The following is a 25,415-nucleotide window of genomic DNA, read 5'->3' on the forward strand; positions in this document are numbered from 1 at the left end:
TATATAAATCATGTCAATTTTTGTTGTCTGGGTCTTGGACGAAGTCCGCTAATCCCAGCAATCCTAATAACAAGAACTGTTATGGCTCTTTGAATGCAAAAACAATGTTCCCAAGCCTTTCTACATGTAATTCGGCAAACATTTCAGCAGTATCATGCTATAGCGCTACTGACAGTCTATACAAAAATGATTGATATATATGCCACATTTTGCATGCTCCTTAGAGATTGCACAATTCTGTTTTGAATGGATGGGTTAAATTCTATTCAGCTTTTCAAAAATATATTTCTGCCTTTTTCCCCAGGAATGTTCATTAATCTTCTTCAGCAAATTTTTCCATCAACAGTCACTGTGTATACTTTCCACCAGATTTACAGGTCTGCAGTTAATATATTTTAAAATGTTTAATTTTCTCTGAAGGGTTTTAGGAAGTACGTACTACATACAGGTACGTTGACACAATTGGAGTGCACTTCCTCCTGTAGTTTGTGACCCACAGCAAGTACATTGAGAGAAGCAGATTGCGGTCTATGAAGAAATTAACCTGTCATCATCTAGCAATTAAGAGAGGAGATGGCAGAAATGCATAAGTATTTTGATTGAGGAAAGTGTAGAAGAGATACTGCAGGAGTTTTTTTTTTAAAAGTATAAAAAGTTAATGGAACTATAAAAGAAAATCAAGACAGGATGCATCCTTGATACGGAGGACTTTGGGGAGGATAGTGGTCTGGCATTAACCAAAATTTCACAAACGAGTTGTGCCAAACAATGTTCAAGGAGGATTTGAGATGTGCCAAAAAAATTACAAGCCAGTTAGTCTTCAGTTGTGGATAAACATTGAGCACCCATTAGGGATGAAATTAGAGGATACTTAAGGCATGGGAGATCATCGATAGGTGGCATGGATTTGGTAAAGAGGTCATGCTTCTAATTTAATGCTTTTTGAGGAAATTGCTGTAGCGATACAATTATTTTTAAGCAGTCAATACCAGTCACGCATAACAATCTTATCTAGCCTTCAACAGGCTAGTAATAAAACACTGAAAATATTAATTATGGACTTTTCCATTTTTATTAGTCAATGATCATAATTTTTCCAACCCAAAAGACAATACATACAGAATTCTAAAATGTCCCAGGTAAGCGTTTACAACCTTTATGTCCCATCTACTTCAAGATCAATGGACTTTATTTTGTACAATATCTCAAAAATAAGTTTGTAGTAATTGTTTAATTTCCCAATGATAAATTTACTCCATAAAACTTTGAAAGATATAGATGAGGATAAAGTATCACAGGCAGCACACCTTATGAAATGGAGGAAAACCAGGGGAGGGAAAAAAGGTGATACAACTTAAGATTTAATTCCCTCCTTTCTCAGCACCATGAGGCACTGTAACAATGCAGTCTTGCAGTAAAAACAATGGAATGATACATTCAGTTTTCAAAAACCGCAGGCTCAGTTTCACCAGTCAAATCTGCGTTTAACATGTCGGGTAGTGGAAATCAAGTATAAATCAGGCTATTTACACAGGTTTTTTAAAAAAAATCATGCATTCTGAACACAGAGCTCTAACAATTTTTAGAAGTACAGATTAGATTTGGGATAGTTCAAACAAGACTCCAAAATTAGCCCACTCTAACCTCCATTTTACACCTTGGAACACACCATGTTTCAGATCAATGAAATCTTTTATTTTTAAGCCCAGCTTCCCTAAATATTTGCTCCCCTCAACCTTGGTAGCAATGCTCTTGAAACTTGGCCCTGGAAAAAGGCAAGTAGAACTTCAGCCCCCTCCTTAAATCCTACAATCATACTTGCTTGTGCCTGTGCAGACTCTCACCTGAACGGATACTATTAGCTCAACTGCCATGAGCTCTCCCCAGGTACATGTCTATCTCATCACAACCCTTTCATCTCCCATAGCTAGGCTGGCTGAGAATTTCAAAAGAAAAATAGTAGCATCCCAGCAAATTTCAATATGCGTCTTCCAGTGATGGAATCATCTTTGTGAGTAAAGATATTTTCTGCACCTAACTAGCAATATATTTTTTTACTGAAATAAATTAACTAATCTGGCAATAATCAAGGTGCTGGCAGGTGATATGAAACTGTCTAACAGAACTCTTATTTATTCATACGTGTTAGATTATAACTGATCCAATTTAAGATTCTTAGAAGCATGCATAAAATTTAGGAAAGCAGTCCCACGAAAAGATTGTGAAAATTTACACCTTATATGAATATAAGCAATAATGAAAAACCTCTCCATTATCAATGCATTTAAACGTTTTGCTACCCATGGCCCAGCAAAAGGAATGGAGACAGGATTGATATGGTGCTTTGAAGCCATGTAACAAAACAACAGGTTCATATTTGGAGTCTGTATAGAATAGTAAAGGTGCAAGTGCAGAAACAGCTAGTTTACAGCACAAAGATTCAAAGCAATAAAAATACCAGAGATAATGTTAACAGATCAACATGGAACCTGAAAACAAGCTGATCCACATTTTTTCAATGTTATTGCACAGCATATGAAAAGAATTTAATCAGTAGTTAAAATGTCTGCTTTACTTCTCAAGCTTGCCCACCCACTTCCCAACCCCTTCATCTTAAGTATTTATATTTCTTCTGCAGACCTGAAGAATAATGCACAAAAATCAAAATATTTAATTACACTGCTTCCCTTCAGATATTAGACACTAATCATTTCTTTACTACACATTCATATCAAAGTCTCTATCCAATAGCATGGGAGTGCTCGCATCCGCTTTTCACTCATTTAATATTTACACCTGCTAAGTGATTTGCAGCTTAAATAATCAAAGTTAAAAAATCCAGTGCTATGATGAATTTGAACAATAGTCAGCACAGCAAACATCTGTGACTTTGCTATTTAGAAAGGTTAACAGGTGGGTTGCATTTCTGTGTTTTGGGATATTTTGAATTTCTTCAAGAGTGCTTAAAAGACAAATATTTTTGTTCCATCTACATAGTAGCTACATTTTTCAGAATTTGGTGCATTAAAATCTTATCTACCCAGAACCACTTTTAACCTTTCCAACTGTTTTCTTTTTGAAGGAAAATGGTTAACTTTATTAATACCAATAAAAATAAAATGTGTAAATATTTTGGATAATGTGGAACAGAGCCTTAAATGGGAGATTCAATTTCTGGTTGGTTCTAAATAAGCCACTCAGGACGGAAGTAGAAGATTAAAGGGGAAAGAAAAAAAAGGCATGATCAAAATCAAGATATAACTTTTTCCACACTCTGATTGCTTATTAATCTATTATAGCTGAGGTTCCTAATGTGCCATGACCAATGAGAGCTGACACACTGCCAGTTGTAGAAAAATAACTAAAACCACAAAAAGACGTGAATTGCAGACATGATCATTAATGTCGTTGGCATGGAATATCAATCTCAGATGGGCAGAAATCAGTTGTACCCTTTCAACAGGGCGATACTAAATGGCAGGTAGTAACAAAAGGAAATAATGCCTCAGATTAAAGCATTACCTGAAAAGATGCCCTGAACTGATGCGCACACCTACAGTAAAATTAAAAAAACATTTTTTTGGAGAGTGATAAAGTATTCAACATCAGTATGCAGTGACATATCTTACAACATGCAATAAATATCCCTAATAAGGTCACTGTTGTTATCTTAAATGAAAATTTCTTTCTTCAATCTCATGTAGAACCTTAAGCAGCCATACCATCAGTTAATCAATCTAATGTGGGGACAAAGTTTAATAATGCACTTCTCAGAAAACAATACTTTATTGCCTATTCTTGTCTTTTGCTTAGTAACTACTCAAAAAAATTCAGAACTTAAAATAGCTTTACATATTTTATGACCCAAAGTTAATGGCAAACAAATTAGAGCTGAAATTACTGTTACTTCCATAACAGCAGATTAATTTTAACTCTTCATATGGACAATTTCACTCTGCATCAAATTAATTTAAAATTACAAAAGAATGTTTCACTCAAGTAAATTGGCCCATTTTTATATAAGTACAGATTTTAAACTGTTAGGGAAGTCATGAGATTTGATCAATTTACTACTGCTCTATGAAACCAAAATTAAACTTTGACCCAAGCTTTTATTTTATAATGTGATCCAAAATAATTCAAATGCACATAATTGCACAGGCACAGCTATTTCATTAAGGTAGTGAGGTTATGTTGTCAGTTCAGACTGTCCATTAAACTAAATGAATTAACTGTCACTGAAATAATGCATAAATAACTTTTGCCAAGTGGCAATCCATATGCTTGAAGAGGTGAGCGTTATCCTGCAGCCAGTACTGCTACATACATAACTAAGCATGAATGCTTAAATAAAATAATTAGCGATCATGAACATCAGGTATTTAAAAATATAGTTTTCCTCAGCCATGTAGGATCAGGAGGGGACAATGATGATAAACCTCAACTCCTCCAATTAACTAATGGGAATTATTTCATATGTCAGAGACTGCATGATGAAAATATTTTTAATCCTAGATGTTTTCTTTCAACAGTAATAAAAAAAACTTTCATTGTATTAACTGGGTTTCACGTTAAGCAAGGAGGCTGTAGTTATGCTGATCTCGTTACCCACATAACTCATTTGTTGAATGTTCATTTCATGTGATCTTGCAAAAACACAGTGCAGCTTATATACTGTGCATTCAAATTAGTATATACAACAGTTACATCTAACTCTTTTCAAAGGCCAGAACTATTCGCCATGTTTTGCAGTGGCCTCAATTTAAAAATTTAGCTTCTGCTCCTCCTTATAACATTTACTGAAACAGCAGCACTTTTGCAGTTACAACCATTAAGAGCATCAAGTATATATACCATCAACTGCTCAATACATTCAGGACTTGTCAAAAACTGTCCAACATATTTCTAAAAAAAAATTAAATATAATCTTTCTTCTCCTCGCCCGCTTTTTAAAAGACCAAATAAGATGGCAGCTAGAAACCGTACTTGCAATGGGCAAGTGAGTAGTTTCTTTGTGCTGGAAAATACAACATTTTCAAAAAAGCTCCTAATGTTATAAGTCACTTTAAAACTTCACATCAGAAGGGATTTTTTCTTTGTTTATAAGCCATTTTGCTTCAATACTCAGTTTTAGTTAGGCAAATCAAGATTTAAATTGCTGTATCCCTTTTCATTCATCCATTTATAGAATCATAAAATGTTGTTCAAAATTTCTGTTATTACTTTAGTCCTATCGTCTTTAACACATTGCGTTAGTGCATTGATTTACTAATACACCAGGAACAGTTCTGCAATTTTAAGATCATGAATGTGAATGGACTACCAATTTGATTTAATCATTTTTTTTTAAAAAGGAGCTTTCAAGGATTTGTTGGGCATCAATCACTAACTAATGACAAAAAGCTAATGCACAAAACCTATTTTTAAACCAAATTTGAAGTCAAAAACCTCCAAAAATAATTGTTACATAATTTAACTGTACAAATGCATATCATAATATACAAAGTTGACCAGGAAATATTAAATTTTGTCACTTGACCTTTAAAATGCATCAGATTTTGCGAGGAGGCTGAAATGTTTGACTACTAATATTTTGCAGCTATGTTTTATAGGAATTAATCTTGCAACAGAAAAGCAAGGAGGGAACCAATATTCAAACACTTTCCAGTCCAGAGAAGTGAAAAAGTAAAGTTTGCTAAATTGGTCACAGTGCAAATGGAGTAGTGCAGATGCAGTAGTATCAAATTACTCACTTTGCGGACTCATACAAAAAAATGAGATTCAAGCTTTGTGACTGTAGACCATTTAAAAAATTATGCTTTTGAAAAACAAGGCAGGAAGTCATATTGTTCAAGAGAACAATGATACAACTGAGATTCTTTGCTGCTAAATCAGATTGTCACAGGCATTGAGCTCATTATCAAAATTGAGCAAGTGAACTGACTGGCACTGTTTTCTGACTGAGCAAGCATCAGGAATCCTCACCCATTAAAAGTAGATTTCTGGATGAGCAAGTGTTGAGGTCATCATCTAATTAATAACCTATACTGTCTACAGGTTAAATGCTAAGAGGGCGAAACTGCTTTTCAAGACTGTTGGACGTTTTATTGAGATCCTTTGTTGAATGAATTGAAAATCATTACAGTATAGAACCCACTGCAAGCCATTTATAATGTTCTCTGCTCTAGTTCCCAATAAATGCGAGTGGTGCGTAGTAGAAAAACAATAGCTCCTTGATATGTTCTGAAATCTTGCAAAGCTGCTGGGCACATACTGACAAACTGGATCACATCTGTGCAAATGTTCCAAGTTCTGCAAAGATCAGTGGGTAAAGCAGGAAGAGTGTGTAGTGCATACCACAAGCAGATACTCCAACGATGAACATGATGTTGATAGAGACTAATATGGATGTGTTTTGAAAAGTGATTAGCATTTGTAGGCATGATATTCCTCAGTTTGTTCATTAATTTTGCAACCCACATTGAGGGCTGATATACATGTTATGATGTTGTGCATAAGGGCACTCTTAGGATATGACCTTCCCAAAGATTTACCAAAATCCATTGACGGAAAAGGGTTGTTGCCACCCAAACAATCACTGCCACGATTGAGGGGGAAAGTTATTTACTTCTGCTAAATCTTGTACTGGTGATCCATTGAGGTTATATGTGATCTTTATCCTCATGCGAAGTTGTTGCTAAAAACAGAAAGACAAAATTGATTAACATTAAAAGAAAAATTGAAATAGCTGTGTAAGGCGCTAGACCAGCAACCCAGAAGCTGTAACTTCAAATAGCACTGTCATAATTGTAAACTTGAATTTAATAGATCTGGTAACTTGTAGACAACAGCCAAGAGAATTGGCCATAGATGTTCCTGGTGTTTGTAGGAATTATTTATTGGGAACCTGCTACCCAGATATGATGCAGCCTATGCGACTAGTCTGCATTATGTGGTTGACTCTCAATGCTATGCCGAAGTGAGGAGTGCGCGCGAGGACCACCTTGGGACAGGCAGTCAGCAGCACCTAGAGGGGAGTGCAAGGGGAGGACCTGTTTCTACCTGTCAGCTGAAGTGTGACATCAAAGGAAAACAGGTAGGAGATTGGTGGGTATCTCTTCCGTGTCTCTTTTGATTGGCCAAGTGGTTTAAGTCAAGAGATGTTATTACAGCTGACAGTTCAGAAACTCACTTAAAATATTTAACATTCAAATTAATTAATTAAATAGAATAGAGATGGCTGGACAGGCGATGTGTTGCAGCTGTAGTTTGTGGGAATCGAGTGTGATCCATGGTGACCACATCTGCAGCAAGTGCTGGCTGTTCGAGGAAATTCAGCTCAGAGTTGATGAGCTGGAGTCTGAGCTGCGGACACTGCGACACATCAGGGAGGGGGAGAGTTACCTGGACACTGTTTCAGGAGACAGTCACACCCCTTAGATTAATTACATCAAATTTGGACCATGGTCAGGGACAGGAGGACATGACTGCAGGTTATGGGGATCCAAAACGTAGCTTTTGGGGGAGCCTCAGCCAGTGCCTTTGTTCAATGGGTGCGAGGTTCTTGCTCCCAGTGTGAACGAGGGCAGAGGCTGCAGGGAGGATGAGCGAACTGAGCACAGAACCTTGCTACAGAGTGCCATTAAAGTGGAGGGATAAAAGAGAAATGTAGTAGTAATAGGGGACAGCATAGTTAGGGGAATAGATACTGTTCTCTGCAACAAGAGTCCCAAAGGCTGTGTTGCCTACCTGGTGCCAAGGTAAAGGACATCTCTTCTGGGCTGGAAAGGAACTTGGAGTGCAAAGGTAAGGGTCCAGTTATCGTGGTCCACGTAGGTACCAATGACATAGGTAGGACTAGGAAAGAGGCTTTGCTGAGCTAAATAAAAAAGCAGATCCACTAAGGTAATAATCTCTGGATTACTACCTGAACCATGTGAAAACTGGCACAGGGTAAATAAGATTAGAGAGGTAAATGCACAGCTCAACAGGTTGGTGTGGGTTCTGATTTCATGGGGCACTTGTACCAGTACAGGGAAAGAAGAGAGCTGTTCCATTGGGATGGGCTTCATTTGAACTGTTCTGGGACCAGTGTTCCGACGAATTGTATAACTAGGGTTGTAAATAGGACTTAAAATTAATTAGTTGGGGGGGGGGGGGGGGGGGGGGGCGCGGTGTTCAATTGAAGGGAAGTTTAAAAAAATCAAAAAGAAAGGAGAGCGCAGAGGTGCAGGGTAGTGAAGAGGCAAATTATAATCAAAGTGCGACAGAAAGGGGCAAAAAATATAAGCAGAAGAGTGGAGCAGAATTCAGAACTAGAATGAGCAATAATGGTAAAAAAAAGTCAAAGCTTAAGGCTCTTTGTCTGAATGCACGCAGGATTTGCAACAAGATAGATGAGTTGACAGCACAAATAGAAATAAATAAATATGACTTGATAGCTTTACAGAGATGTGGTTGCAGGGTGAGTAAGACTGGGAACTCAATATTCAAGAGTTTTCGACATTCCAGAAAAATAGGTAAAAAGGAAGAGGTGGGATAGCTTTGTTAATAAAGGAAAATATCAGCGTGATGGTGAGTAGTGATGTAGGTGCAATAGGTCGTGATATGGAATCAGTTTGGGTGGAAATAAGGAATAGCAAGGGGAAGAAGTCACAGGTAGGAGTCGTTTATAGGCCCCCAAAGAGTTGCCTTACTGTAAGACAAAGTATAAATAGAGAAATAATGGAGGCATGCAAGAAGGGTGCTACAATCATCAATGGGTGATTTTAGTCTGCATATTGAGTGGACAAATCAGATTGGCAGGGGTAACATGGAAGATGAATTTGTAGATTGCATCAGAGATGGTTTCTTAAAGCAATATGATGCAGAACCTACCCAGGAACAGGCTATCTATCTATTTCAGATCTAGTAATATGTAATGAGGTGGGATCAATAAGACATATAGTTAAGGATCCTGTAGGGGGTAGCAATCACACATTGGTAGAATTTCAAATTCAGTTTAAGGGCAAGCAACTCGGGTCTCAAACCACTGTCCTCAACTTAAATATGGGCAATTAGAGGTAAGAAGAAAGAATTGCCTAAAGCAGGCTGGGAAAATAGACTAAGGGAAAGGTCAGTGGCAGACATTTAAGCAGATATTTCATAACTCTGAGCAAAAATTTATCTCGGTCAAAAAGAAGGACTCAATGAGAAGGATGAACCACCCATGGTTAACAAAGGCGGTCAAGGAGAGTATACAATCAAAAACTAAGGCATGCAATGCGGCAAAAACTAGTGGTAGGCCAGAGGATTGGGAATTTTTTTTTATATAAGGAACCAGCAGTGGATGACTAAAAAGTTAACAAGGGAGAAAATTGATTATGAAAGTAAATTGGCAAGAAATACAAAAACAAACAGCAAGAGCTTCTACAGGTATATAAAAAGAGAGTGGCTAAAGTGAGTGTGGGATCCTTGGAGGTTGCAACTGGAGAATTGACAACAGGGAACAGGGAAATGGCAGGTAATTTAAACCAATATTTTGCATTGGTCTTCACAGTGGAGGACACTATAAACATCCCAAAGATATCAGATAAGCAAGGAGCTAATGGGAGGAAAAATCTTGTAACAGTCTCTATCATGAGGGACAAAATATTTGAGAAACTAACGAGGCTAAAGGAGAACAAATCGCCAGGACTTGATGGCCTGCATCCAAGGGTTTTAAAGGAAGTGGCTGCAGACATAGTGGAGACATTGGTTGAAATATTCCAGAACTCACTGGATTCCAGAAGGGTCCCAGTGGATTGGAAAACCACTAATATGATGCCCCTGTTCAAGAAGGGAAGGGGGGGGGGAAAGAGAGACAAAAAGTAGGAAACGAGGCTTGTCAGCCTAACATGTGTCGTTGGGAAAATGCTAGAGTCCATTATTAAGGAAGAAATAGCAGGACATTTACAAAAGCTTAGCGCAATCAAACAGAGTCAACATGGTTTTGTGAAAGGGAAACCATGTTTGACAAATTTGCTAGAGTTCTTTGAGGATATAACAAGCAGAGTTGATAAAGTGGAAACGGTAGATACAATGTATTTAGATTTCCAGAAGGCATTTGATAAGGTGCCACTTAAAAGGTTATTCCACAAGATAGGAGCTCACGGTATTGGGGGTAATGTATTAGCATGGTTTGAGGATTGGTTAACACACTGAAGACAGAGTCGGGGTTAATGGGTCTTTTTCAGGTTGGAAAGATGTAATTAGTGGAGTGCCACAAGGATCAGTCCTAGGGCCTCAATTATTTTCTATCTATATTAATGACTTGGAGGAGGGCACAGAGTGTAAAGTATCCAAATTTGTTGACTATACAAAAATAGGTGGGAAGGCATGTTGTGATGAGGACATAAGGAATCTGCAAGGGGATATAGTTAGGTTGAGTGGGCAAAAACTTGGCTGACGGAGTTTAATGTAGGAAAATACGAGGTTATGCACTTTGGTAGGAAGAATCAAAAGGCAGACTATTATTTAAATAGAGAGTAACTCCAAAAAAGTGCAGCAGAGGGGGGATCTGGGTGTTCTTGTGCATGAAACACAAAAAGTTAGCATGCAGATGCAGCAAGTAATTAAGGCGGCAAATAGAATTTTGGCCTGTATTGCTAGGGGGTTGGAGTTTAAAAATCGAGAAGTCTTGTTACAACTGTACATGGTGTTGGTGGGACTGCACCGTGTACAGTTTTGGTCTCCATATTTAAGAACGGATATGCTGACAACGGAGGCAGTTCAAAAGAGATTCACTAGGATGATTCTTGGGGTGAAGGGGTTGACTTATCAAGGACAGCTAAACAGGTTAGGCCTTTATTCATTAGAGTTTAGAAGAATGAAGCACGATCTTATTGAAACTGATGGGGCCTGACAGGGTAGATGTTGAGATGATGTTTCCACTAGCAGGGGAATCTCAAACTAGGGGACATAATTACAGAATAAGGGAATTCTTATTTAAAACAGAGATTCAGAGGAATTTCATCTCAGAGGGCAGTGAATGTCTGGAATTCTTTACCTCAGAGTTGTGAAGGCTAGATCACTGAATGTATTTAAAGAGGAGGTAGATAGATTTTTGAAATATTGGGGAGTTGAGGACTATGAAGAGCTGGCACGAAAGAGGAGTTGTTCTTATGAAGCGGCTTAGCAAGTTATTTAGTTGCATAATCACTGCGCTCAAGGCAACTAGAGATGGATAATAAATATGACTTGCCAATGTAGCTCAAAGCATATGAATAAATGAATAGAATCTATAGATCCACCTGTAAAATGGGTATTAACCTGGGTTTAGTTCAATTTAAAGGCCTTTACTTCAAGGAAGGCAATGCTTTAAAAAAATCCTATAGGAAACAAGACGTAGTTCAAAGGGAGTTGCAAATACATAGCTATTATTTCTGGCAACTTTGTAGTAAAAAAAAAAATGGAGTTCTAAACATTAGATTTTACAATTAAGTTATTCCACTCAAATTTCAGCCGAGTGGATCCACATTGCAGATCCACCAGTCAGCCTTGTTAGGTAGAACAGAAAGTGAAAGGTTCAAGCAAAATGTCAAAAATTCAGGAGGAGGAGCTTAAAACATAAAATTGAGCTAGGCAAGAGTGCCATCATCTGAGCCAAGTCTGACACTCACTCATCTCCCATTCGTCAGAAAAATAAATTTTAGTACAGGAGGCATGCATTCCGAGTGGATTTAAATACAGTACAGGTCAAACTGATTTTCCTGCTTTCTAGTTTTATTTTAAGGAAATGCCCAACCTTTAAAGAATTAGCCAATTCAGCATTAATTATTCCATCAAAATTGTCACATTATGCAACCCTTGTAATGAAAATGCAACTGCAGTACTAATCCCATCCCTTCTCGGCCTATTCCCTGTCTTTACTTCAATTAACTCATCAACGGAGATTATCTATTTAGACTGGGTGACCGCTTTGCGGAACACCTTCGGTCTGTCCGCAAGCATGACCCAGACCTCCCAGTTGCTTGCCATTTCAACACACCACCCTGCTCTCATGCCCACATGTCCGTCCTTGGCCTGCTGCAATGTTCCAGTGAAGCTCAATGCAAACTGGAGGAACAGCACCTCATCTTCTGACTAGGCACTTTACAGCCTTCCGGACTGAAAATTGAGTTCAACGATTTCAGATCATGAACTCTCTCCTCTATCCCCACCCCCTTTCCTATCTCCCCTTTTCCAATAATTTTTTAACAAATATTTTTTCTTTTCCCACCTATTTTTAAATTTATTTCGATCTATTGTCTCATCTCCACCTTTTAGTCCATTTCAATCCCCCACCCCACCCCCAGTAGGGCCATCTGCCACTAGCTTGTCCTGCTTGCTACCCTTAATGTCCCCATTAGCAAATCCTTTAGATAATATCACCACCGTCAACACCCCTTTGTCCTTTTGTCTATGACATCTTTGGCAGTCTCTTCTTGGCCTCCACCTATCACTGGCCCCCTATCGAGCTCTATCTGTCCCACCCCCCTCTACCAGCTTATTTTTCATCTCATTTCTATATTCCTTAGTTCTGATGAAGGGTCATAACGGACTCGAAATGTCAACTGTATCCCTCTCCGCAGATGCTGTCAGACCTGCTGAGTTTTTCTAGGTATTTTTGTTTTTGTTCTAGATTTCCAGCATCCACAGTATTTTGCTTTTATCTATTTACTATCCATTTCTTATATCACTTAGAACACTATAAATGTCATATCAATCTTCTCAATTTTAAGGCATACATTCGACAGTTTCCTGGCCACTTTTAAACTGAATTCAAATTCTTAAAATACTATGGTGGGGTTTGAACTTCTTTTCTGGATTACCAGTCCAGGCCTCTGGATTACTGGTCCAGGAAAACAACATTACCCCTTCAGCCATTCCTCACAACTCAGATCCCTCATCTCTGGTAGCATCCTGGTAAATATTCATTGTACTTCCCCAAGACTATTAGATACGTCCTATGGTGATGAACCAAGACTGCATGCAGCATTCCAGATAAACCTGAATATTATTTTGAATACAGCTATTGTGCCTGCTTTCTGATTCAATGCCTTTCAACGAAATTAGTCAAAAGAAAAGGGAAGCATTCGTAAGGGCTAGAAGGCTGGGAACAGATGAAGCCTGTGGAGAGTATAAAGAAAGTAGGAAGAAACTTAAGCAAGGAGTCAGGAGGGCTAAAAGGGGTCATGAAATGTCATTGGCAACCAGGATTAAGGAAAATCCCAAGGCCTTTTATACATATGTAAAAAGCAAGAGGGTAGCCAGGGAAAGGGTAGGCCCACTCAGGGACAGAGGTGGGGATCTGTGTGTGGAACCAAGAGAGATACTAAATGAGTACTTCTCATCAGTATTCACCAAAGAGAAGGACCTGGCGGTCGATTTGTCTAGGGAAGAGTGTGTAGATAGCCTGGATCATGTTGAGAACAAAAAAGGTGTTAGGCGTCTTGAAGAATATTAAGGTGGATAAGCCCCCAGGGCCAGATGGGATCTACCCCACAGTACTGAGGGAGGCAAGGGAGGAGATTGCTGGGGCCTTGACAGAAATCTTTGTGTCCTCATTGGCTACGGGTGAGGTCCCAGAGGACTGGAGAATGGCCAATGTTGTTCCATTGTTTAAGAAGGGTAGCAGGGATAATCCAGGAAATTACAGGCCGGTGAGCCTTACGTCAGTGGTAGGGAAATTATTAGAGAAGATTCTTCATGACAGGATTTACTACCATTTGGAAGCAAATGGGCATATTAGTGAGAGGCAGCATGGTTTTGTGAAGGGGAGGTCGTGTCTCACTAACTTGATCGAGTTTTTCAAGGAAGTGACAAAGATGATCGACGATGGAAGGGCAGTGGATGTTATCTACATGGATTTCAGTAAGACCTTTGACAAGGTCCCTCATAGCAGACTGGTACAGAAGATAAAGTCGCACAGGATCAGAGGTGAGCTGGCAAGATGGATACAGAATTGGCTTGGTCATAGAAGACAGAGGTTCGCAGTGGAAGGGTGCTTTTCTGAATGGATAGCAGTGACTAGTGGTATTCCGCAGGGATCAGTGCTGGGACCTTTGCTGTTTGTAGTATACATAAATGATTTGGAGGAAAATGTAACTGGGCTAATTAATAAGTTTGCAGACGACACTAAGGTTGGAGGAGTTGCAGATAGTGAAGAGGATTGTCAAAGGATACAACGGGATATAGATCGGTTGGAGACTTGGACAGAGAAATGGCAGATGGAGTTTAATTTGGACAAATGCGAGGTAATGCATTTTGGAAGGTCTAATACAGGCAGGAATTATACAGTAAATGGCAGAATCCTTAAGTGCATAAGGCAGAGGGATCTGGGTGTACAGGTCCACAGGTCACTGGAAGTGGCAATGCAGGTGGATAAGGTAGTCAGGAAGGCATGAGGCATGCTTGCCTTCATTGGCAGGGGTATTGAGTATAAAAGCTGGGAAGTCATGCTGCAGCTGTATAGAACCTTGGTTAGGCCACACTTGGAATACTGCGTGCAGTTCTGGTCGCCACATTACCAGAAGGATATGGAGGCTTTGGAGAGGGTGCAGAGGAGGTTTACTAGGATGCTGCCTGGTCTGGAGGTTATTAGCTATGAGGAGAGGTTGGAGAAACTCGGATTGTTCTCACTAGAGTGACGGAGATTGAGGGGCGACTTGATAGAAGTTTACAAAATTATGAGTGGCATGGACAGAGTAGATAGTCACAAGCTTTTTCCCAGGGCGGAAGAGTCAATTACTAGGGGACATAGATTTAAGGCGAGAGGAGAAAACTTTAGAGATGTGCGGGGCAAATTTTTTTATGCAGAGGGTAGTGAGTGTCTGGAATTCGCTGCCAGAGGTGGTGGTGGAAGCAGGTACGATAGTGGTGTTTAAGAGGCAAAACAATAACAGTGTTATTGTGCTATTACAGTGTTATTATAAGTGCTCTTCTCCGCCGATGCTGCCAGACCTGCTGAGTTTTTCCAGGTATTTCTGTTTTTGTTTTGGATTTCCAGCATCCGCAGTTTTTCGTTTTTATCTCTGTGTTTAAGAGGCAGCTTGACAAATACATGAATAAGATGGGAATAGAGGGATACGGACCCCGGAAGTGCAAAATGTTTTAGTTTGACAGGCAATATGATCGGCGCAGGCTTGGAGGGCTGAAGGGTCTGTTCCTGTGCTGTATTTTTCTTTGTTAAACCCCCAAGTTCCATCTGCCTACTCAGTGCTATGAATGGCTAGCATTTTTTTTCGATGGGGAAGTATTGTTGCTACTTCAAGCCCCTAATGACTATGCAGCAAAAGATCACTAGCTTGAAAATTATGAAAATGAAGGGCAGGCGTTTCCTACCCCTCGTTTTGTGTAGTTTGCTGCAAAGAAATTAGGTCCACACTCCAGATTTAACAGGCCTCTTTCCTAATTTAAATGAATTCCCCTGACAATGATGTTACCAACTCTTGTTTACCCAATTACTAATGCAAAATCTTACCTGCTGGATTAGCCCAATATCAGTGATCCTAATTTGTAATTGTGGATGTCAAGTGATAATTCATCAAAGCCTTGGGCCTCACTTTAACCCGACCATCTCTACCCTGGATCTCCCCCCAACTCCCCAACATCCAAAATTGGCATACGATCTCATCAAAAAAAAATCCAAGGTGAGTCAGACAAGATGCATCACTGCTGAAACCATGTTGACTGTTTTCTATTTTTGACTAGTTCCATGTTTGACTACTTTTGTATAAGACCAAATTCCTTGTACCATAAGAACTCGATTCATTGGTTCACAGAGACACTGCAACTGGATCAGAAGCAGATCTTCTAAGGGGTCAATGAATCACTCCTTTACAGACTTCTCATTTTGCACAGAAATTTGTAGCTTGTGATCATTTTGATTCATATGACTGTTCATATAAAGATATTGGCTGTTTTAATCTGCAAACCAGTGGTCCGTGGTAATATCTGCTATTTGAAAGAGAATGCAGTATAAGGCTATGCTAAACACAGTAAGTTTGCCCTTGGTAAACTAAGGCAAAGAATAGCAAAAAAAGCAGCTTTGAGTGTAATTTGTGTGTGCTATACCGTAGTACCAAGGGGTTGAATGATAGGGGACTGAGCCCACATTTCCCAATTGTTGACTTGGCCAGAAGTTAAATATTGCCATTAGGATGCCTGCAAAACAACTCAAATTTTCATATGATTTCTGAAGGGTGCCAGCTCAACTTGGACAAAGTCAGGGGGTCTGCAACCTGCAGCTTCAAAGCTGTATGCAGCTCTTTAACATCCCATCTGTGACTCCCAACCTTTTCCAGCTGGATCATCCTAATATGAAAAATGCCTAAAAACTTAAATGAAGAGCTGTGTTTTCATTGTATAGACAAAAAGCCAATCATTATGCCGCACTTTATGATTCAAATAATTATTTTAACAAAAAACAGTGCTCTAAATAAGCCTGTTTGAATGTTACAGCTATACCATGGTTATAGATAATGTCTTTGGCTCAAGGAACTGGTTTTATGGTTGTGACTATTATTGTTTTTTTGAATGTGCTATCAGAAGCTCTTGTCATGAGAATCAATAACCAGAAAAATGGTCTTAATTCTACACATCTTAAGTTTGTTTTAACGATGACTTTGCAGACAAAATTACAGTTAAAAAATGCAACAATTCAGAGAGTTAGGTCAATTTTAAATTTGTCTTTTTCTATTATACATAAATTCAATATATGTATTTTATTTATATGTAAATTATTCATTTCATAACAGGTACTTGGAAATTTGCCAAGCATTTGGTTTAGAAATGCTGAATTTTCATCTTGCAGCTCCCATTTTTTTTATTTTAGGCATTTTTTTTTTTAAAAATAGGGTCTTCAGGTAAAAAAGATTGCTGACCCCTAGACCAGGAAGACAGCATCCCAAGATCATCTCAAATGCTGTAAAGAACCTCTCACAAATTGAAATTCATGACAAATCTATGACATACCTTCTGTGGATTAAGCACTTTAATGACCTGTGTAACGGCTCCTGCATTTCGTGCTGGAATTATATTATTACTTGGAGAAAGAAGCTGCAGCTGAAACGTCTGCACAATTTAAGAAAAATATAAAATGGATTTAAGCAATTCAAACTGATAGAACAATTCACAGCTTTAATTAATACTTAAAAATATCTTGGGTTCACTTGAAATATACAACTTTGAACATTCAACTGAACGTGTGAATAAAAACAGCATTTGTTAAATAAATCCCTATTATTTCAATCTCTTATAAGATCAAAGGTCAGACACTATTGAGGCTCAGACACCCAACACCGTAAAAAGATCAAAATGTTCAATGCACTTATCCCTCAATTTGCAAATCTAACTTAGAGCTCTCTTACAAAGCTGTCACTTTGCTTTCCTCAAGAACCCATGATAATGTACCATGACAGCTCAAAACATTCACTTAATTACAGCTGAGTGTGTACATTCTCACTGCCAAGCAGGCTTGCAACACTTATAATTTCTTTTTAAGAGCAATCAATTTGCTGCCCTTCCTTGGGGTCTCCATCATTCTTTGTTTTTTTTTATTTCAATAGACTTTCATAAACTCTAATTTTTGGCCAAAACAACTATACTCAATTTGAATTTCCTGGATTGTCACCTTGTTTTCCCACTAACCCTTCATATGTAATTCAGATTGGAAAACCCTATTTGGCCCAAGCTGTGGTTTACTTTGAAATGAAACCATTGTTCGAACTGATGAATTACCTGCTCACTGTTACCTGACATCCTAGCTAGTGGACAACTGAGAGGTAATTTCCTTAAATGACAATCACCTTGGCCTAATAGTACATTAAACCAGATAAATACCTTTGGTACTGCAGCTTGAAATACAAAGTCAGTCATGTCTCCTTCTGTGGAGTTGGTAGCACTAATTGTGACAACAGTTACGTTAGGATTCGTGTTGGAACGTTCGAAGTTAAACTCTATTTTCAAACCACCTTTACAGTATGCTGTAACAGGTGGAATGCCTGTAGAATAAAAAATTGTATTTAGTGACAACATAGTATTATGCCTAACCATTTCCAATTTCCTGGCCCGAACCATCTCCTTTATACTATGGATGTCAGGTCTGTCTACATCTTCATTACTCATCACAATGGCATTCTTCCTTGAACAGTGGCCTAACCTGTCCCCATCAACCACCAACCCAAGCTTGTTCTCACATTGAACAACATTTCCTTTAACTCTACTCACGTGTTCCAAAAAGGTGCTACCATAGGAATTTGTACTGGTTCCAGTTATGCCTGCCTTTTTGTGGGATGCATGGAATATTCTTTGTTTCAATTCTACCTAGGTCCCCCTCCTTGACTTCTTTTGCTGGCACAATGACTAATGCTGCCACTTCCTGCTCTCGTCTGGAACTGGAAAACGTAATTAGCTTTGCTCCTGGCTTCTAACCTCCCATACCTTATGTTGCCTGTCCTTATTCTTCACACTTCTCTGCATTAAATTTTGTCTGCCTCATGTCTGCCCATTCCACCAGTCCATGTCCTCTTGAGGTCTATCTCTATCCTCCTCAGTTCACAATGCTTCCAAGTTTGTGTTATCCACAAATTTTAAAATTGTGCCCTGTACACCCAAGTCTAGGTCATTAATGTACAATCAAGAAAAACAGTGGTTCTAGTTCCAACTGTTCACTACTGTTTCCAGTCACTCAGCCAACTTCATATCCTGCTGCCACTCTTCCCATTATTCTGTGGGCTTCAACTTTGCTGGTAAACTTATGTGACACACTAACAAACACATTTTGGAGGTCCATATACACACCAATTGCATTAGCCTCATAAACTCCCCCTCCCCCCTGCTGTTCCTCTTCAAAAAAACTCAAATCAGTTAGTTAAATAAGATTTGCCATTAACAAATTGTGCTGATTTTCCTTATCAGTTCACCCTTGTCCAAATGACTTAATTTTAACTCATTTTCCAAAAGCTTTCCCACCAGAGATTAAACTGACTGGCCTGTCATAAGCTTGGTTTATGCTTGCATCCTTTTCTGAGCAAGAGTGTAAACAGTTGCAATTCTCCAGTCCTCTGGCATCACCCCGTCTGAGGATGATTGGAAGATTATGGCAAGCACTGGATACATCTGATCCAGTCCTGGTGAATAGTCAATTTTAAGTATAGCCAGCCTTTCTAATACCTTCTCTATCAGATTTTATCCTACCCAGTGATTCAACTACCTCCTCTTTCACTTTGATTTGGCCATCATCTTCCTTAGTAAAGACAGATACCAATACTCATTTACTAACTCAGCCATGCCCTCTGTCTCCATGCAGAGATGCTCTTTTTGGTCCTCAATTGGCCCCACCCATCTTTTCACCACCCTTTCACTATATATATGCCTATAGAAGATTTTTGGATTAATTTAGTTGGCTGCCAATCTCTTCTCATCCTCTATTTGCATCCCTCTTATCCTTTTTCACTTCCTCTCTGAACTTTCTATATTTAGCCTGGTTCTCACTTGTTTCATCAACCTCGCAATCTGTCACATACACCTTTTTGCTGATTCATCTTACTCTCTCTCTCTCTGCTCTATCATCCAGGGAGCTCTGGCTTTGCTTGCCCTACTTTTCCCCCTACATGGGGATATATCACAACTATACCTGAACCATCTTCTCTTTAAAGGCTACCATTATTCCGTTACAATTTTGCTTGCTAATCCTCGATTCCAATTTACCCGGGCCAGATCTGTTCTCACCTCATTAAAATTAGCCTTGCTCAATTAATTACTTTTACTCTGGATTGCTTCTTTCCCTTTTCCATAGTTAACCTATAAATTATGATATTAAAATCACCATTGCTTAAACCTTCCTCTACAGATACTTAATCCACTTAACCCACCTCATTCACCAGAACCAGATCCTGCAATGCCTCCTTCCTTGTTGGGCCAGAAACAAATGGATCAAGAAAATTCTACTGAACACTCCAACAAGTCTTCCCCCTTCCTTTACACTGTTACCACCCCAGTCTATACTAGGGTAACTAAAGTCCTCCATTACCACAACTCTACAGTTTGTGTACCTCTGATTTCCCTGAAAATTTACTCCTCTATATCTTTCCCACTAGTTGGTGGCTTACAGAATACATCAAATGTAATGCTACCTCTATTGTTTCATACCTCCAACCAAATGGATTCTGTCCTTGACCCCTCTCTAGGACATCCTCTTCCACACTATACTATTCTCTTATCAATACTGTCAGCCCTCCTCCTTTCTTTCCTATCTTTCTGGAACACCTTGTATCCAGGAATATTTAGTACCCAGTCCTGCCCTTCTTTGAACCATGGCTCCATCACTACAATATCACATTCCCTTGTGATATCTGTGCCTGCAGCTCACCAACCTTATTTATTAGACTCCATGCGTTCACATACACACACTGTAAACATAATTTGGATCTTATTGCATTCCCTCTTACTCTGACTCCTCCTGACAGTAAGCTATCTGTCTCCCCCAATCCTTTGTGCACCTTCATTCTCCTTTCTTCTGCTACATCCTGTGCCAATCCCCTGATCTGGATAGATTGCATTCACACGTTTTAGGAAAAGACAGAAGCAGCACCAATACAAGTAGATCTAAAAATTTATTAGTGAACAGAGCAGAGCCAAAAAGGACTGGAAGACATGAAATGTTATTCCTACTAAGAAAGGGAACTAGAACAAGTCCGGGAAACTTTGGACCAATTTGCTTAATGTTGGCAGCATGTAAAATAAAGGAATTAATACATAAAGATGTAATAGAAAAACTTCTAGAAACTGAAAATATAAAAATTAATCAGCACGGATTTCAAAAGGAAAGATTATGCTTGGCCAACCTTACTGAATTCTTTCAAGCGTCAAAAGAAATAGTAGGCAAAAGTAATGCAGTAGATGCAATAGGATTAGATTTTCAAAAGGCCCTTGATCAGGTACTGCATAATAGACTTATTGCTAAGGTCATAATGTTGAGAAGAAATCTATTTTTGGGTTTGTGGGTTTTCCGGTCGGAGGCCGAGGACTACAATTCCAGGCATGCCTGGGAGTTCCGGCTCAAGCGCAGAGTACGGCAAAGAGGAATGGGGTGCACATGCACAAGGACAGTCTACTTGGAGAGGGCACAAAAACCCGGCCATGGGACCAGGGTTTTCGGGCACGAAAAGAAGCCCACATGATAAGAGGAGTCTGGGGATGAAGAGGCAACTGAAGCTTGCCAGCTGTAGTGATGTGATCAGCTCCATACAGTCAGGGCTCAGAGGCGCCCAGGCACAGTGCTTGCTCGGTGCAGTGGAGAGTTGGGGAAAACCCAGGAGCAGTGATGTTCTGCTCAGTGCAGCTAGGTCGCTGTGTTTAGATGCTGGAGTACATGTAGCCTGGTCAACACAAGGGGATGCCGTTTCAGTAGTAGGTTAGCTCAGCAGGGAAAGATAACCAAGGAGGCTGAACCTGGGAGCAGATTTGAGAGAGACCTGGAATAGTATGCCTTTTGGGTGAGGATTCTGTGCATGGAACCCAGGTGGAATAGAGCTGCTGTTGGGTGGGGATTAGACTAGCTCGGAGCTGAAATTCTTTGCAAGGGAGGCAAGAGTTTTAAAGAATTTGTATGACGTTTGAGTGGGTTGCTGGAAAATTAGAGACACCTGTCCTGGTTGCACCTGCCATTTAATGTAGAGTTTGCGGTATGTTTGGCCAAAGTTTGATTGTTAATTCATGTTTACCTCTGGTCATTAGAGTAGAAGACAGATAGTATTGAATGTTTGCTTAATTGACTCTGGTAGAGTAAAATTTCCTTTGTTTGAAACCATGGAATCTTGTGGCTTTATTCTCTTAGTGTGTAACAGTAATTTCAAATTTTGTCTATTTTAAAGAAAGAGTTATTGGTCCCTAACTGGATCGTAACAATGTGAAGGCAGGAAACAAATAGAATGGATAGCAAGCTGACTACTGAACAGAAACAGAGAATAGGGGTTAAGCATAGCTACTCAGTGGTAAAGGGCAGAAAATGATGTTCCAAGGTATCGATGCTGGTACCACTGTTGTTTACAATTTGGAATCAAATCTGAAGGTACAATTTCAAAGTTTGCAGATACAAAATTTGGGGGCGTGGGGGGGCGGCGGGTACAGTTAATACTGAGGAAGAATGTGACATTTCAAGCCGACATTAATAAACTTGCAGAATGGGTGCATTGGCAAATGAATTTCAATATAGGTAAGTATGAGGTGGCACATTTTAGTAGAAAGAAGAGTTGAAATGGAATAGATGAGCCAATGTGACCATGTGAGAAGGGTCAGCTGATCACAACCTGGATGGTAGGAGCGGTTCAAGGAGGCGACTCACCACCAACTCAAGGGCAATTAGGGGTGGGTGGGTAATAAATGCTGGCCCTGCCAGGGACTCCCAGATTCCAAAAATAAATTAAATAAGCACTAGGGTAAGAGCCGCAAAAATGATCTGTACACATGGAACTATACCTAGATGCGTTCAGAAGAGATAAGTGGTAAGAAATAAATTTGACCATTCACTGGAATTCCAGGGGCAAAAAAATCTACCTGAAGCTAGATCATTGAAGACTCTCTGTGATGCAAAACCATCCAACAGAAATGGTGCCTGTGAAATTTGTGGTGCTTGGACACTTAATGGCATGGTTCCACCTGTAAATCAAAATCATAATATAGTCAATCCAAAAAAGTTAAGGAAATAGTGCCCATGAAATAGTCATCATCGCATCAAACTATTTTTATTGCAGTTTTTTTTCCAGAACTTTTGTTTTGTCTTTAACAACTTTGTGTTCTTTTTAGTACTCTATAACATACAACACAAAACCTGCATTTGTTTAAAATTTTCAGAGATATTTATATTGTAACTGTTATAAATAAATGTATTTAAGTGGCTCATCATTGGATGTGTTCTTTTCAAAAATGCAGGGTGAATAAGAGGCCGTTTCCCCGACTGGTGATTTAGAACTAGCGGGCATTGTCTCAGCATAGGAGCTCACCATTTAGGCCTAAGGTCAGGGGAAATTTCATCACTCTGATGATGTGAACCTTTAGAATTCTCTGCTCTAGAGGGCCATGGATATGCAGTGATCGAGTATATTCAAGACTAAGATTGATAACTTGTTGGACTTGAAGGGAAACAAGAAAAACTGCGATCAGAAAAGTGGTTTTGAGGTTTAAGGTCAGCCATGTTATTGAATGGCAGAGCAGACTCAGGGGGTCATTTGGCCTATGCCTACCCCTATTTCTTAATTTGCTTTTGTGCTTTGTATTATTTGCATACCTATGTTAATTACTAATTGTGACACTGATTAATCCAGTTACTGTAGAATCCAAAAGAAGGTAAACTTAGTATGCAAAAGTTGACTTTACCCCCAAACTGAGGAACTTTATATGTACAAAGGATGAAGGAACTTATCCCCACCATTTGCCATCCTCCATAACCTTGAGTAAATCTCCTTCAGCAATGACCTCTGCATGATGAAGGTTGTGCCCAAACAAGATCCTTGGCCAAGACTTTACTCAGCATCACACCTCTTTGCATTAAAATCAATCACAAATTTCAGCTATTATTAGATAGAGAAACAATTTGGACACAAATGATCAAAAATTCTTATTCACATGACTGAATAAAGGATTATCAATAGCTTTGAAATGTGAACTCTTAAGCCTTACAAAAAATCTAAGGATTATTTCTATGGCCGTTCATCTTAGCTGTAAATTGAAAGGAAGGGTGGTTGATTTATCATGTAGCATACCAGATTCAATTGCCACATTGAGATTGGAATTTAAGAGGTAACATATCCTCACTGTCTACAATTCTCAATTCCCAACGATGAACCATAACAGAATGCTGTTCCTAACAGAAAAGGAGCTTTGATATAGTGCATAAGAAAATGCAGACGATAAGTCTGACCCGAAATGCTAACTGTTTCAGCACAGACGCTGCCTGACCCAAGTATTTTTAGCATTTTCTGTTTCTATTTATTTCAGATTTCCTGCATCCAGTGTGTTTTGTTTTTGCACGGATACAACAGCCTGATGGAATTGAACCTTATTGTCTGCCATGACTATTGCCTTGCTCTGAATATGCAAACAATCTTTTAGTAGGGAAACCCACCCAACAGAGTTTGCCATTCACAAAACCAAAACTGTCAAGTGAAGTAAAACCAGAAAATGTTGGAAATACTCAGCAGGTCTGACAGCATCTGTGGAGAGAAACAGTGCTCATGTTTCAGGTCTGTGACCTTTCAACAGAACTTTGTATTCATTTCAGACAGAATTCCAGCATCTGCAGTGTTTTGCTTGTCAAGTGAGGCCTCATTTTAAAGCAGGAAATTGTGCATTATTTGGCCCAAGTAAAGAGCCAGACAGGAGGAAGAAATTGTGATAAAGACATGCAGCTTTTCACAGGAAGCCAACTAAGTTGGCTTCAGTCCTTTGTTAAGCAAGGCTCTGGCTCATTCACAACTTGTGATTGGTCATGCAGTCTGGTAACATTTGTTGTGGTTATGGATTTTAGGGCGGTGGTAAAGTACATGGTAGAGCTATCACTGAATGTGCCCACATGTGCTTGGGGGAGTTGCGGGGGTGTGTGTGTGTGTGTGTGTGTGTGATATGAGCAACCAAAAACATTCCATTCATGTTCTTCAAATTACACCATTCCTGGAGATGAAACATGGAGGAATGTAAGTCAAAAGAATTATGCCACAACAATCGACTATTCTGAGCATTCTATGCTAGACCAAAGAGCACAAGCCTCATAATTCCCACTGATGCAGATCTTTCTGTATTTGGTTCCCCCACTCAAGTGATTACATCACCACAAAGGCTAATGATCTGCCACAAAAAAGATTACAAGGATCCTCCTTATTGCCTCCTCCCAATGGCCAAAGATTTCCTTCCAGGGTCACTGTGCAGTTTTCGCCCATCGAGAGGTAACAGAGACATTATCTTCACTGTGTGGCAAATCCAACCAAAATGCAAGGAGCAGCACCAACTGCTATATATGGCCTTCTTCAACCTATGAAAGCATTTGACACTGTCAATTTTGAAAGCTTATGAAGCACTCTCTTCAAATTTGGCTATCAGAAATTTGTCACCATCTTCCATGATGACATGCAAGCCATGATCCTCACCAACGAACCACTACAGACCCTATGTCAGTGAAGACTGGGGTCAAACAAGGCTGTACCATCACACCAACCCTCTTCCCCATCTTCATCGCTGTGAAACCTCATCACATCCCCAGCAAATTGCCACAGGTGTGGAGAGATAATTTGAAGAATGGACGGGAAACTGTTCAACTTAGGCCACCTTCAACCCAAAACCAAAATCACTCCAACTTCAGTTAAGTTCCAGTATGCAGATAACGCTCGTGTGCGTGCAAACTCCGAAACAGAGCTCCAGGT

The 25,415-nt window shown here is 39.4% G+C and overlaps 1 protein-coding gene across 1 annotated transcript in view; it reads right to left on the reverse strand.

Moving 5' to 3' along the window:
- Nucleotides 1–1,053: 1,053 nt before the first annotated feature.
- The window catches only part of ap1g1 (adaptor related protein complex 1 subunit gamma 1), a 148,084-nt gene continuing 123,722 nt past the window's right edge, over nucleotides 1,054–25,415 (reverse strand). The window contains exons 20-23 of the mRNA XM_078544417.1: nucleotides 22,558–22,659; nucleotides 17,842–18,002; nucleotides 16,975–17,073; nucleotides 1,054–6,697 (exon numbers count right to left, since the gene is read on the reverse strand). Coding sequence (XP_078400543.1) covers nucleotides 6,596–6,697; nucleotides 16,975–17,073; nucleotides 17,842–18,002; nucleotides 22,558–22,659 — 464 coding nt within the window. The 3' untranslated portion in view covers nucleotides 1,054–6,595. The remainder of the gene's footprint in view (nucleotides 6,698–16,974; nucleotides 17,074–17,841; nucleotides 18,003–22,557; nucleotides 22,660–25,415) is intronic.

The sequence above is a fragment of the Cetorhinus maximus genome, chromosome 6, assembly GCF_964194155.1.
Source record: "Cetorhinus maximus chromosome 6, sCetMax3.hap1.1, whole genome shotgun sequence".
Taxonomy (NCBI): Eukaryota; Metazoa; Chordata; class Chondrichthyes; order Lamniformes; family Cetorhinidae; genus Cetorhinus; species Cetorhinus maximus.